The sequence below is a fragment of the Podarcis bocagei genome (genome assembly GCF_964188305.1).
Source record: "Podarcis bocagei genome assembly, chromosome: Z".
NCBI classification, from domain to species: domain Eukaryota; kingdom Metazoa; phylum Chordata; class Lepidosauria; order Squamata; family Lacertidae; genus Podarcis; species Podarcis bocagei.
Genome location: NC_138140.1, coordinates 12918996 through 12933557, shown reverse-complemented (window position 1 = coordinate 12933557; position 14562 = coordinate 12918996). Strand labels below are relative to the sequence as shown.

Here is a 14562-nt window from a genome sequence, read left to right as displayed (position 1 = left end):
TTCACATCAACAATGTAGGGCTTTATTTTGAATGCTTAACCTAGAGACTGAGTTATGACTTTATTAAAAAGACAAAGTATCTGAGAAAAATCAGAACAATTATTTCGTTGTACAAATTCATTTACCTGTACGAGGTTTTGCATTTTAGTTTAAATCCTAAAAAAATAAAGCAACGGGTGCAGGGAGATCAGGGGCAGCCATTAACACCATTTATTTATGCTGACAAAGCAAAATATAAACCAGGACATTCTTTTTACATCTTGGAAATGTACTCAATAGCAGGGCTCGGACAGTCCCATCATGCACACCAAATACAACTTTGCTGCTGAAATTTTTAAAGAGCTTATTAAAAACAATAGCCTCCCCATAGTCAACCCCCTGAATGAAAGATCAGGCTAGTTCTGATGTTTTGCTGTTCAGATTTATTTCATTAAAGGGAAAATTTATGTTCCTATGTTTTTTGGAAAAAAAGAAGTGAACTAAAAATAAAATCACAAGTACTACAAAACAGGTAGGTAGGTAGGCGGGTGCTCAGAGACGTTTCAAAAGCTGGCAAGAAAGGTAAGGTAGGGATAAGAGGAGGGAGAGAGATTTAAATATGCACCCCTATTGACAATATACAACACATTTAGATAATTTAAGTATATAAAAGGCAAGAGGCAGCATTTCAGCAGCAAAGTGCTAAAAGGGTATGTCACAAAAGAAAAGGGCAAAGCCACATCTCAGAGGAAATACGGTGTGGTTGTTCTTGGGGGGATCACACGTTCTGAGTCTGGAACTGCACGGAAGAGCTTTGGTTCCCTTGTATTTACATCTTTAAATACCATGATTGAGGCAATATTTCCACAGCGATAGCAGTAGTTCGGAGCAGACCACACTGTCACCAACTTCTCATCAAACATAAATTTATAACCTTCGTGCACCAGCTGGTGGGCTCGGCAGATGAGCTTTAAGTTGTTGATATGGACAAACTAAGGTGTAAACAAAAAAATAAGGAAGGAAGTTAAGGAAAATATTTACAGTAAAAATGTTGGAGGTAGTGCGCGCGCACACACACACACATGCACGGTCGCACACGCATTCTATTCCACTGACAAGGAGACATGGCAACACTTCAGAAGCCCAGCACAAAGACACAGAGCAGGAGGCAGTGATGTTCTTTCTCTCATACTAAAGTCTCCTTTCAAATACTCTCTTGTTCTCTCCCCTTAAACTCTCAGTTTCTCCTTAAGAGTTGATGCTTTTAAAATGTGATCCTGAAAGCCGAATGCAATCTTTAAGAATATGTTAACCAAACTAGGCAGCAGTGACACAGCACTAAGGCACTTTCAATATGAAGTAACATGAAGTGCAACCATTTTGATTACTGTATCCAGACATCCTACACCAGTGTCGTATTTTCCAATAAAATATCCCCAAGCACAAGATTTATACTATATAGTAGTGTGTTGGAAAAGAACCTAGAAGATGGGAGTTTGAATATCCACTCAGCCATGAAGCTCACTGGGTGCCTTTGGGTGGGTCTCAGCCTCTCACCTTAACCTACCTCATAGGGCTGTAAAGGTAAAGGGTAAAGGGACCCCTGACCATTAGGTCCAGTCATGGCTGACTCTGGGGATGAGGCACTCATCTCACTTTATTGGCCGAAGGAGCCGGCGTACAGCTTCCGGGTCATGGGGCCAGCATGACTAAGCCACTTCTGGTGAATCGGAGCAGCGCACAGAAACGCCGTTTACCTGCCCACCGGAGTGGTACCTATTTATCTACTTGCACTTTGACGTGCTTTCGAACTGCTAGGTTGGCAGGAGCAGGGACTGAGCAACGGGAGCTCACCCCGTCACAGGGATTTGAACTGCTGACCTTCTGATCGGCAAGTCCTAGGCTCTGTGGTTTAACTCACAGCGCCACCCGCATCGCTTTATAGGGCTGTGGTGGGGATTAAATCAGGAGGGGGAGAACCACATATGTTAGTAACCTTGACCTCTTTGGAGAACAGGTGGGATATAATAAAAATAATAGTACTATTAGCACTTGTACCCCCAGCAACATGAATAAGATGGACTGGGCACACCCAGTCTTAACTTGCCTTGTTCAAGTAACAGGATATCAAATGCAACAGTTGTGTGAAGCAAAAACAGAATCATAAAACGTAATTGTTCCCAAAACGCAAACCTGTTTTCTGAGGCAAACACCGTCTTAAACTCCCCATCATTTCTCTTTCTCAGGCAATACTTTCTGATTGCAGGCCAGAGTCACTGCCAGAGACATGGTTGGGAAACTGGGTTTTCTTACCTCATTTGTGACTTTTGCCCCAAACAGCCAGCCTGCACCTCGGGGACTTATGGCCCAGGTATCCACATCTTCTGGGTCAGACCAAACAAGGTCACAAAAAGCTCCTTTGTGTGGGATCTCTTGGTTGCGCTCGATAGTCCGAATCTGGTCCAGTGTTTTTATGTCTGGAGACAGGCCCCCATGTACACAGAGGATTTGCTCATCTATTAACTTGAAGGGAAAAAAGACAGAAGGCGAAGATGTTATTAGGACCACAATCCTGAAATTAAAAAAAAAAAAACAACCTTTCGTAAATGTATAATTAGAGAAACAGAGACAGAAAGTCACTTGTTATTCACTTAAAAGAAACCCTTACCGCTGCTACTGTGAGCATGTCAAAAACTTTGGTGCAGTATCTCCAGGCATTAGCATTACCATATTTGGTTTGGCATTCATCTATTGGAGAAAGAAGCAGGGCAAAGAGGTGAAGAGAATAATGTTTTAGTGATCATAATTTCTCAGACTAAACTAGACGGGTTGTAGGAACAACAGCGGAGATAGGAGCTCCCATGTTGACTGAAAACTCAGCATTATCTGTTCACCTAATCACTCATTTAATTTGGGTTGCATCCAAAATTCATTATAATCACAACAACCTTATAAAACAGATTTAACTACTTAAAAAGTTTTATCCTAACTGGTTCACATTTCTTGAATAACTTGAAAAAATGTGTAATCATTTAAATCTATCATGAAGAAAGAAATGCTCAATGAGCAGATGAACATGATTTTTACATCAATTGTGAGACTTTGACAGATATGTCTTTTTCAAAAAGTACCGTATTTTTCGCTCTATAACATGCACCAGACCATAACACGCACGTAGTTTTTAGAGGAGGAAAACAAGAAAAAAAATATTCTAAACGAAATAGTGGATATATGATTTTTGTGGTTCATGCTGTGGCCACAGACATGTGATCTGACAGTGAGTTTGGAGTAGCTCAATGCAAAAATCCTGAGGATCCATGTGGATCCATGCTTTGTAACCACGGAGGAGGGAAGGAAGGGGAACCATGGATCCTCTGCTCACGACTGCAGCAGATCCCCTCTGCCACCCGCAGGCATTCGCTCCATAACACGCACAGATATTTCCCCTTACTTTCTAGGAGGAAAAAAGTGAGTGTTATGGTGCAAAAAATATGGTAAATTAAATATAATTGCATGCCCAGCATCACTCAGCGTGCCCACAAACAACCTGCTCCATTTCGAGTCCAATACTCCATTAGACAAATCTAATTAAGCCATATTCTTCCTTCACACACAGTTGCAGATACAGGTCCAATCAGTTGTCCATATTACAACATATTTTTAAAGCACTGTTCATTCCGTCGTGTCCCCGCCAGAATCCTGGGAACTATAGTTTACTCCTCAGAAAAGCAATTCCCAGCAGCCTCAACAAACAACAGTTCCCAGGATTCTTTGGTGCACTTCAAAATATATTGTGAGGAAAATTAACACAGAATCTCTATTTCTAGATCTTAGCACTACGCATCACTCTAAGATTCTAAGGACAGCTTCCTACATTATAAAGCAGAAGCTTATGCTTCTTTTAACAACAAACCCCTTGTTCACAATCCTTCTAAAAATGTTCCAAACTCTACAGGAAGGGCTAGGGACTTTTTCAGCCCAAGGATCACATTCACGTCTGGCAAAGTTGCAGGAGCCACAGCCAGTGATGGGTGGAATCAGAGGCAAAAGAAGGTGGAGCAATTAGAGTTGTTCGTTTGTTTACTTTTGTACAGGAGGCTAGTTTCTGCACACATTAACACCCCTCTCTATCCTCCATCCAGACAAGCAAGAGTTATTGTTAGTGTTAAAGGACAGGCAAGAAGGCTCAATAAGGATGTGAAGAAGGGAAGGTGAGCTGGATGGCCCGGGGTGAGTCTTAAGGTCCAAACCTAAGAGGCTTGGAGGCCACATCTAGCCCCTGAGCCAGAGGCTCAGCACCCTTGTTCTACAGCTTCTAAGAGGACAAGCCAACTCATCACGCGCTTATGTTGATTATAACTATGAAACTGAAGGTAGGGTAGGAAGAGAACTTACCATAAAATCCATACACTTGAGTTATCTGTCTGCTCTCATGATTCCCACGTAAAAGTGTGATGCGATCAGGCCATTTTGCTTTTAGGGCAAGAAGATAGGTAAACGTCTCAAGGCTATAATAGCCTCGGTCTACAAAGTCACCCTGAAAAGTTAAACAACGTTTTACTATACTGCATGACATGAGACACTCAGGCTGCAATGTTACAAGTGCTTGAACTCTTGAGGCACTTGTATCAGACTAAATATGCATAGGACTGGGCTGCTAGCCTCTGCTTCCAGAAGTATATGTATGCCTGCTTGCTTGCTTATTTATTTATAAGACTGTTTATCTGCACTTTGCCTTTAAGGTCCCAGGGCACAACACATAATTATACAATTAAAGAAAAAAGAAAAGGAGGGATAGTAAAACAGCTTACATACTATTATAAAAACAAGCAATCCCCTTCAGAGGAGTCAGTAGACCAGGTACTTTTTTTTAACTGGGGCAGCCCCCAAATTGTGGAATTTCCTCCCCAATAGGGCTGGGCAATATCTGGTTTTCAGCATTGTGATGCACCAGCAGCTAAATACTGTGATATAATAATATATAATAATATCTGAAATGTATCTTGGCTGCTTCTTCCCACCTTAGGCAAGGAAGAAGCAGCTGAGATACCTTGCCCAGCCCTACAGATGAGCCATACCACTTCAGCTCATGTGGGGCGTAGGGGCTTCCTTGAAGGCACACGCAGGCAGGCAGAACAAGGGGGGGGGAGACACATGCAAGCACACAGAGAAAGAGAGAAAGGGAAAGCAGACACACATGGGTGGCGTGTGGAAAAAGAAAAATACAGTAGTACCTCAGGTTAAGTACTTAATTCGTTCCGGAGGTCCGTACTTAACCTGAAACTGTTCTTAACCTGAAGCACCACTTTAGCTAATGCTGCCACACCGCCAGAGCACGATTTCTGTTCTCATCCTGAAGCAAAGTCCTTAACCTGAAGCACTATTTCTGGGTTAGCGGAGTCTGTAACCTGAAGTGTATGTAACCCGAGGTACCACTGTAGCAGGAAACTTGGGAAAGAAGAGGCTTAAGTGGTGCAAGGTTTATTTATTTATTTTCTAAACTCGGAATAACCCCATGGCAGAATGCCGATCCCAGCACCTACCAGCCTGCCTAGAAGCAAAATTTATGGTGGTGGCGCCAGAGGAAGTTCCCAGTCTACGGCTGCTCTGTGGTTTGCTGCCCCCTGCAGGAGGCAGGGGAGAGCTAATCCGTCAGAACAACAGACAAAAGCATTCTGGCTTGGCTTCATAAGGTTTGTCATCAGGGCAAATATTTTGAACCAGTTGTCATCAAACTGGTTTTCAACTATCTATCACAAAATCACCCAGGCCTATTCTGCAGAGAAATGCATTTGGCTTCTTCACCATACAGTTTTCAGTGAGTGCTGAACACTTCTTTACCTTGGTGTTTGACATCTGAAATGTGCATTTTTGGGACTTGTTCTATTTCTGTGACCCCAATCTGCTTTAACTGTTTTTAATTCTGAATTTTAACTTGCTGTCCTGGGACCTGCTGGTGAAGGGTGGGCAATGAATTTAAATAATGAATGATAACAGGGGAAGACAATGATTGAATCTAGGACAGTAGTTCTCAAAGGGTGTAGTCTACCTTTAGGTAGACTAAAGGACAATCAAAGAAACACCTAAACATTTCAGTGTTGTGCAGCATAGTATAGTAGGAAAATATTTTATTTTAGTTGCAGGATATGGAAAGATATCTTTTCAAAGCAAGAGCATCAAGTGATACTGAGGACAATCCTAACTTGAGATCCATAATTGTGCTGGAGAATAGTCTTGACTATTCTTTTACAGTTCTCCTTGACATATTGTTGGGAACAGGGACTTTCAACTCTGACAAATACGAAAGATCATAAAAGAGAAAGGATTCTCTGTGCTGTTAAGAAGAAGAAGAAGAGTTTGGATTTGGTATCTCGCGTTATTACTACCCGAAGTGGAGTCTCAAAGAGGCTAACATTCTCCTTTCCCTTCCTCCTCCACAACAAACACTCTGTGAGACTGAGAGACTCCAAAGAAGTGAGACTAGCCCAAGGTCACCCAGAAACCGCATGTGGAGGAGCGGAGACGGACACCTGATTACAAGTCTAACACTCTTAACCACTAGACCACACTGCTGATAAAATGAGTGTGCCTCAAATTAGGCCTAATATAAATAAGATTACCCAGCAAAAGAAAGCTCATACCGAGGAGTTTGCATACATACTTAAGGTACTACGAAGCTCGTTTATAATTATATTTTGGGAATGATTCATGTTCTTATGTAGCTGTGTTGTTTTATACTTTCTGGATATCCTGTGATATTATAAAGTAGTTGTGTTCTATGTTATAAACCCAGCACTGCTAGGAGTTATTTCTTTTTGTTTTCCAATATATTTCTTATCAATAAAAAAGATCTGTGTGGCATGAGCAAATTTTAATTCTGATGCAGGACCTTTGATGTATTAAGCATGTGCTCTAACACTGAGCTATGGCCCCTCACAAGTTCTAGGATTGTGACTGTTAAAAACTGTACTTGCAGAAAACCACAACCTCTGCCCTTCTACTCATATAAAATACATTTCAAATGTTCTGTTCAGATTCAGAACCTCACCTATCTCAAGTAACTGATTCATGCAAAGTAGGAATTCCCACAATAATGAAAGTTGCATCAATAATAATAAGATACCCCCTCACAAACAAACAAATCTCTTCCTCATTGCCCTGAAAAGAATTTGAACCATTTTCTATTTCTACCAGTTTTGTACAGCGCTGAGCAAAGGTTTGAAATTTCAGGAACGTGAGCAATCAAGCACTTCAATCCAAGCCTTCATTAAAAAGATTTTTATTTTCTGAGATGGTAAAGAGAGAGAAAAGCAGAGACAAGACACAGCAAGCAAGGAAACAGGACCCAAATTAAAACATACACAGAGCCCCCTGCTTTACCAAGTCATGGATGTACTACATTAAAAAACCTGCTAGTTATTTTTATAATTTAATTTGTACATACCATAAATATATAGTTTGTGTCAGGAACCTGACCTCCAGTTCTGAACAATTCACATAAATCATAAAACTGGAACACAAAAACAAAAGGAGGGAAGGCTTGTATCATTAACATTCTGTGATAAACCAAGAGGATAACAAATTCAACAAAGAATGGCATAACTTTATAGAATACAGTATATTAAAGAACACTGGAAAAATTGTAAAAACTCTAGCAGGATTGATATAGCACCTGTAATTTAAAATGACAAAGGATAAAAATGAAGTACAGTATAATAATTTGGATAAATGTAATTAGATGCAGTTTAAAAAGGAAGATAAATTTTGGAAGCCAAGGGAGGGGTGGGGGGAAATCAGGGGGTTCAGGGAACTCCATAAAGGTACTGATATGGACTACGGTTTAATGTAAACAAGTGTGTGTGTAAAAAAAATTGTTTTTTTGAAACTCTGAAAATATTTTTTTTTAAAAAAAAACATTCTGTGTTAAACCCAAATGACTTAAAACGCCCCAAAAGTTATGAACTTTCGGTTTTTTAAAAAACAGGTGGCTCTTAAAGGCATCTGAAGAAAAGGCACAGGCTGGACAGACATAGGTGTGTTAGGGGATGTTCAAGTGTTAGAATCCCACATTCAAACAGCTAAAATGCTACTACTAGCTAGATCCTGGGGTTTACCTAAACTGTTTGATGCTGAATCAGTGCAAGGCAGACAACATCTGAACTATTCCTCATAAATATTCTGTGTTCAATTATGGGCCTTGGTAGTCCTTTCAAAAACTAATGTAAATATTTGTTTTATGGTTTCAATGGTGCATTGGGAGGAAATAAGTATTCCACGCATCACTAAGTGATGCTCTCCCTACCATGCCCAACCTCTTGACCAACATTTAGTTCTTGCAAAGTACACCTAGACTATCACTTCTAAAGCACTGCAAATGCACCACCCACAACGAAATGCTGCCATAACTTTGTAACATGGCATCACTGCAAGTTTCTCTATTTTTTAAATCTTGCAATGCAAATCATAAGCAGCACCATTGGTTTTACTGCAAGAGTGCAGATCTAAAGGAAGCCTTTGATTTAATCCTGCAAGCTTCCTCTGGGCACAATATCTATAACCTTTGAACAGAATTACTTCTGTATTAGAGGCTTCAGGGATAATACTCCTGTTAATGTTAAGCAGTTCAATTAACTGCAGTCTAAAGGCCAAGAACCAAAACCAATGAAACTATGTAGCCTGGTTATTCAGAAAATGATTCAAGGAGTCGACTCAGGTGGAATCTACACACGTATAAAAAAACGCTGTGAAAATGCATTTTAAAAAAAAGTTTTGAAAAATATATTGAATTTGCCATAGCTCACCCATTGCCATCTAATGTCTTTGCAACACACTTAAAATATTTCATTTGCAGCTATGCAGCTGAGTCCCCATTCTTCCAGAAAATTAACACACTTTGCTCTTGAGTACACTCAACCAACCGTCACTTCTGAATTTTGTGGAATGTATAGTATTATCATTATGAACAAATGACAACAAAAACATTTTCTTTCAAGGTATAAAAAAGGGAGGGATATTATGTTGCATTGCTGTTTCCATGTCCCCCTAGTGAATACTTGCACATTTTTTTACAATGCAAAAGATTGTATGCAAGTGTCAATCCTTTATTATTGGAGGGTATAGCATCAAATGAACAATCCATATAAAACTCCACCTGTCCATGTATGTCACCGCAGACTGTAACTGGTGTAGACACTGGCTGCACATTAGATTCTTCTAGAAGAAGGTCACAGACGTAGTCACACAAGCGCTACAAAGAGAGAGTGCATTTTGGTCATTAATACAGGATTTCTCTGCATTACGGTCATCACAATGGCACATAGCCAGCTAACAAGGTTATGAACATGTCAAACTAGAAACTTGTGAAAGGGTCAGCTTTGTAAACATGTACATTGTATCTTCAGTGTATCTGAAGTGTGCATGCACACGAAAGCTCATACCAAGAACTAACTTAGTTGGTCTTTAAGGTGCTACTGGAAGGAATTTTTTTTATGTACATTGAAGTTACTAACCCACAGGAACTTTAAGTAGCTGTCTATAGACAACTGTGGTGTTGTTGTCGTCATTTAGTCATGTCCGACACTTCATGACCCCATGGACCAGCGCACACCAGGCACTCCTGTCTTCCACTGCCTCCCGCAGTTTGGTCAAACTCATGTTAGTAGCTTGGAGAACACTGTCCAACCATCTAGACAACTGTAGTTTGTAAATAAAAATCCTCTACAAAACTGTCCTTCCAGTTTACCTGGTGGAAACTCTTACTTCCTCTAGGAAATTAGGTCACACATCTCAGCAGTTAATCCAACTGTGATTTTATTTCCTGTTAATTAAAGGCTTCTGATCTGTGAAAGAGCCAGTTATCCCAGATTTTATCTACTTTTCTCAGAACTGTCAAATTTCAATAGGTGGCAGAAGGAAGATAACAGCAGATCAAACATAAATTGACCTCTCGAAAACAATGGCTTCACAATGAGGGTTCACAATGTGCGCGGGTCATGATTCGCCGCTTCTGAGCATGACGTCATTTTGCGTGTCTGCACACGTGGCAAAACCCGGAAGTAACCCTTTCCGGTACTTTCAGGTTGCCACGGGACGCAACCTGAAAATGTTCAACCTGAAACAAACGTAACATGAGGTATGACTGTATGTTAGCATAGCTTTTTTGCTACCGTAAAGTGGATAAGAGAAGGTATCACGAAAGAAAGAAAAAATACACCCTACTCAAAGTACCCAACACAGAGGGATCATGCAAAGACTTAAAACACACACATACACAAAACCTAATCCCAAGCAGCAAACATACAACACAATATTAACTGCAAGCCCATTTCCTGGAGTTGGCTGCCAGGCAACCTGCCACCAAACTCCCACTCAAAGAAAAAGGAACCCACACATCCCTATCAGTCACTGCCTTGATACTCTGAAGATGAGGAGGGGGACAGTTTGCAGCTTCTCAGCTAATCCCAACAGAGGAAATTTTTTTGAAGAGGTAATGTTGACTGGTGACACTTTCTACACAGAGAAAATAAAGGCTTCAACTGCTGCAAAATTCTTTTATCAATTGATGAAAGGAGCAAGAGCCCCTTACTGCTCTCCACTAAGCTTTGCGTCTTTCTAAAGTCACATACATCTGAATAAACCTTTACAGAAAAACAACCAGTAAAAAACAAATTCATGATAAAAGATGGGATCTTTGTAAAGACCAAGGAGTACTACAGAGCAGGAAACAAAAGAGTATCAGGTGGGGCCACCCATTAGTACTGTTAATTCTGTGAATACTTCCTAGTATGCTTAGTGTCAGGGCGTCTACTAGTGTTATATCTCATATCTCAATCACAGAAAAAAACAAAAATCCGTAAGTACAATGATGACGATCTTCTGGCTAATGAAACTATGACGCCTGCTACGCTTCAATGCCATTTGGAGACAAAACATAACCACTACAAAAAACAAACCAATAGATTTTTTTCAAGATCAAACTTGCAGTTGAAGAAGGGGCAAAAAGCCATAGGAAAAACTCTGGTGTGACCACTCAGGAGAATCAACCTTAGCTTCTTATGATATGACAAGAATCATTGCCAAAGCAGGAAAGGCTCATACTATAGGGCCAGCTATATGCAAATGAGTACTTGGTGAGTCTGCAGCTAAGGAAATCAACACAGTACAGTGGTATCTCAGTTTACAAACTTAATCCGTTCAGGAAGTCCGTTCTTAAACCAAAACCGTTCTTAAACAGAGGCGCGCTTTCCCTAATGAGGCCTCCCGCCGCCGGTGCCCTTCCACCATTCAGATTTCATTCCTAGACCGAGGTAAAGTTTGCAAACCGGGACACCACTTCCGGTTTTGCGGAGTTTTGTAAACCGCATTGTTCGTAAACAGGACTGTTCTTAAACCGAGGTACCACTGTACCTCTTTTGAACAACACTGTGAAATGAAGCATATATGATATGTCTGATTATATAAAACAAGACTCTCATTTGAAGGGTCCAGACTTACAGCGATTCTCTGAATTACATGATGCAGTATGACTTTTTCTGACGGACTCAAAATTTCCATGTGATCAGTTTAACAACTTTGCGCAGTTGTGTATGGTAGACTACTTAGCAGACGGTTTCACGTAAACACTCTCAACACAAGCTTCCAAGGTAGTGATGTGAATATTTTTTACGTTGAAGATAAGATTGAGACAATGATTTAAAAATTATGGTTATGGGCAAGCTGAGAAGATGGGTAACCTCACTAATATTCCAACACTGGAGACATTTCTGGAGGCTACTGACGAAAAATTGATACCAGAAGTAAATATTACACCACTGAGCACCTGCATGATTTAGTGACTAGCTTCAGAGATTACTTCTCTGTATCAAATCCTGAAAACTCATGGCTATAGAATCCTTTTGAATGTGATGTACACCTACTTCTTCTTCGCCAAATCTTTATTAGGCATTACAAGTATAGGTAAAGGGACCCCTGACCATTAGGTCCAGTTGTGGCCGACTCTGGGGTTGCGGCGCTCATCTGGCATACAGCTTCCAAGTCATGTGGCCAGCATGACTAAGCTGCTTCTCGCGAACCAGAGCAGCACACAGAAACGCCATTTACCTTCCTGCCGGAGCTGTACCTATATATCTACTTGCACTTTGACGTACTTTTGAACTGCTAGGTTGGCAGGAGCAGGGACCGAGCAACGGGAGCTCACTCCGTAGCGGGGATTTGAACCACCGACCTTCTGATCGGCAAGTCCTAAGCTGTATCAGCAGAAGAGCAAGATGCACTTGTTGACGTGATTAGTGATGATTCATTACAATCATTTTTCAAAGAATGTAGACTGGACCAGTAAGAAGTTAGTTGAAAAAGCTTTGAAATATCTAGAAGTTGGCTTGATTTTGAACCAGATTTGAGAATAAAAGTGGGCAATATTGAACTGAACGTGGAAGGAAATTGGGAGGGGGGGCAAAAAAAGACATGATTTCTTCCATCACATTTAGGTTTAGTGTTTTATTGGGAGCTGCCCCAAGTGGCTGGGGCAACCAAGCCAGATGAGCGGCAAGGAAGCAAGCAAGCAAACAAATAAATAAAATTAAGGTTTAATAGCTGCTAGACATGTCATAATTTGTTTACTTGTACTATACATGAATAAAATTAAATTTGTCTCCCCCCCCCCACAATTAAGTCTTTGCCATTTTTTGTTGTAATATTACAAATTTTACGGTTATTTTTAAGTATCCCTAAAATGATTTGCTTATTAGGGATTCAAAAGTAGGGGGTCCATGGCTTGGCTTTTAAAAAATAGGGGTGCCCAGTAATTAGCTAATTGGGGGACCACTGATTAAAGCGTTTCAGCGGGTGCCCGTGTTGCCGCTACGCGCTGGGGCGGCTTCCGTGAAAGCGGAAACTCAAGGAGAGCCCTACGTGGAAAGAGAGGGGGGAAGGGGTCCCCACTCGCCCCCTGCCCCTCCTAAGACCCAACCTCCCCTCCTCCTCTTACCTTGAGGTCGTTCTCGGGCAGGTACTTGCAAAGCCGCGCAATCTCCACATACTTGTCCAAGTCCAAAGGCGCCATTTTGGGAGGGCAGCTTTCTCGGGGGAGAAGGTGGGAGGTAGGAAAAGAGGGGGGAAAGAGAGAAAGAGAGAGGAGAAGAGGAGGAGGAGGAGGAGGGTGCGAGGTAAGAAGAGAGAAAGGACTGGAAGCGAGGACACGGCAATTCCTGATGGTGAAGCGGGAAACCCACTCCCTCGAATTTCCGGATGAAAAAGGGCGAATGTCCCTTAAAATAAATAAATAAATAAGCGAAAGCAAAAAGTAAGGAGGACGCAAGAACGCCTCCTTCTCTCTTCCTCTCGCTCCCTCCCCTCCCACGGCGGGAGGGAAGCCAGGCCGGAAACGAGGGGACCCACTTCCGCTGGAGGTTCGAAACTCGACGTCGGGAGACTGATTTCCGATAAGATTGAAGACGACTACCGGCTTCTGCCTCCTACAGCGCTCTGAGGTGAATCCCAACCCCATTGCATTCTGGGATTCGTAGTCTGGCGCAAAACCAATAGCTCAACGCCACAGGGAGGTCGGGATGTAAAGTGGGTGCCAGACGATGCTCTTTTGCCTTTGTTTACCTCCCCCGCCCAGCAATTCTTTGTTATATTTATAAAAAACCAGAATACAAGAACACAATACAGGAGACACATGCAAATTCATCTAAAAGTTGATTCACATTTCATCAGTCCAATTATATAAAAATGTGCCTCATTAGTTAAATGAGATCTGCAGTATGTATGTGTTTGTGTGCATATATGAATATTGTACATAAAATGCAGTTTACACCAGGTAATAACCTCCACAGGGTTACATGTGTGTTGTGAGCAGGTTCCAGTCATGTTTTCTCTGGGGTGTATATGGGCAGTTATCCCTTATAAGAGCCAACATAGATGCCGAAATCCAGCATCGCTTGAGCTCTGCGAGTCCAGCTTTCTACTGATTGAAGTGCAGTGTTTGAGGACTGGGAAATTTGCAGGGAAACCAAAATGCTTGTTTACAAAGCTACAGTACTACCAACCTTACTGTATGCTTGTGAAACATGGACCACTTAGAAACGCCACCTCCAACTCCTTGAAAGATTCCATCAACCCTGTGTCCGGGGAGGAACTACACATCACTTGGGAAGGCAGGTGAACTAATGCCAGTGTAGTGGAAGAAGCAAAGAGCACCAGTGCCGAAGCAATGATTCTTCAGCATCAACTTCGTTGGACAGCTCATGTTGTTCTGATGCCTGATTATCGTCTTCCAAAGCAACTACTCTATTCTGAACTTTAAAATGGAAAGAGGAATGCTGGTGGTCAACAAAAAAGTTTTAAAGACTCTCTCAAGGCAAATCTTTAAAAATGTAGTATAGACACCAACAACTGGGAAACACTAGCCTGCAAGTGCTGCAATTGGAGAACAGCCTTTACCAAAGGTGTCATGGGCTTTGAAGAGACTCAGACTCAGGATGAAAGGGAGAAACGTGCTAAGAGGAAGGAATGCTTGGCAAACCCTCACTGTGATCAACTCCCGCCCGGAAACCTATGTCCCCACTGTGGAAGAATGTGTGG

At 41.5% G+C, this 14562-nt stretch overlaps 1 protein-coding gene across 1 annotated transcript; it reads right to left on the bottom strand.

Annotated features, from left to right (window-relative positions):
- Positions 1-13407, bottom strand: PPP6C (protein phosphatase 6 catalytic subunit). The gene is made up of 7 exons (XM_081180318.1): positions 12965-13407; positions 9131-9226; positions 7424-7489; positions 4375-4516; positions 2648-2727; positions 2293-2502; positions 1-971 (listed from the first exon to the last, which is right to left on the bottom strand). Exons 1-7 carry the CDS (start codon positions 13037-13039, stop codon positions 723-725), a joined length of 918 nt encoding a protein of 305 aa, XP_081036444.1. The 5' UTR covers positions 13040-13407; the 3' UTR covers positions 1-722.
- Between the last annotated feature and the right edge of the window lie 1155 nt (positions 13408-14562).

What these genes read in the sequence shown, in the direction of transcription:
- PPP6C (XM_081180318.1), bottom strand. Translation starts at nt 13,039, where the DNA reads ATGGCGCCTTTGGACTTGGACAAGTATGTGGAGATTGCGCGGCTTTGC. An exon ending in TGCCCGAGAACGACCTCAAG is followed by an intron (nt 9,227 to 12,964) that starts GTAAGAGGAGGA and finishes CTCTCTTTGTAG; the next exon opens with CGCTTGTGTGACTACGTCTG. An exon ending in GCGGTGACATACATGGACAG is followed by an intron (nt 7,490 to 9,130) that starts GTGGAGTTTTAT and finishes TTTGTGTTCCAG; the next exon opens with TTTTATGATTTATGTGAATT.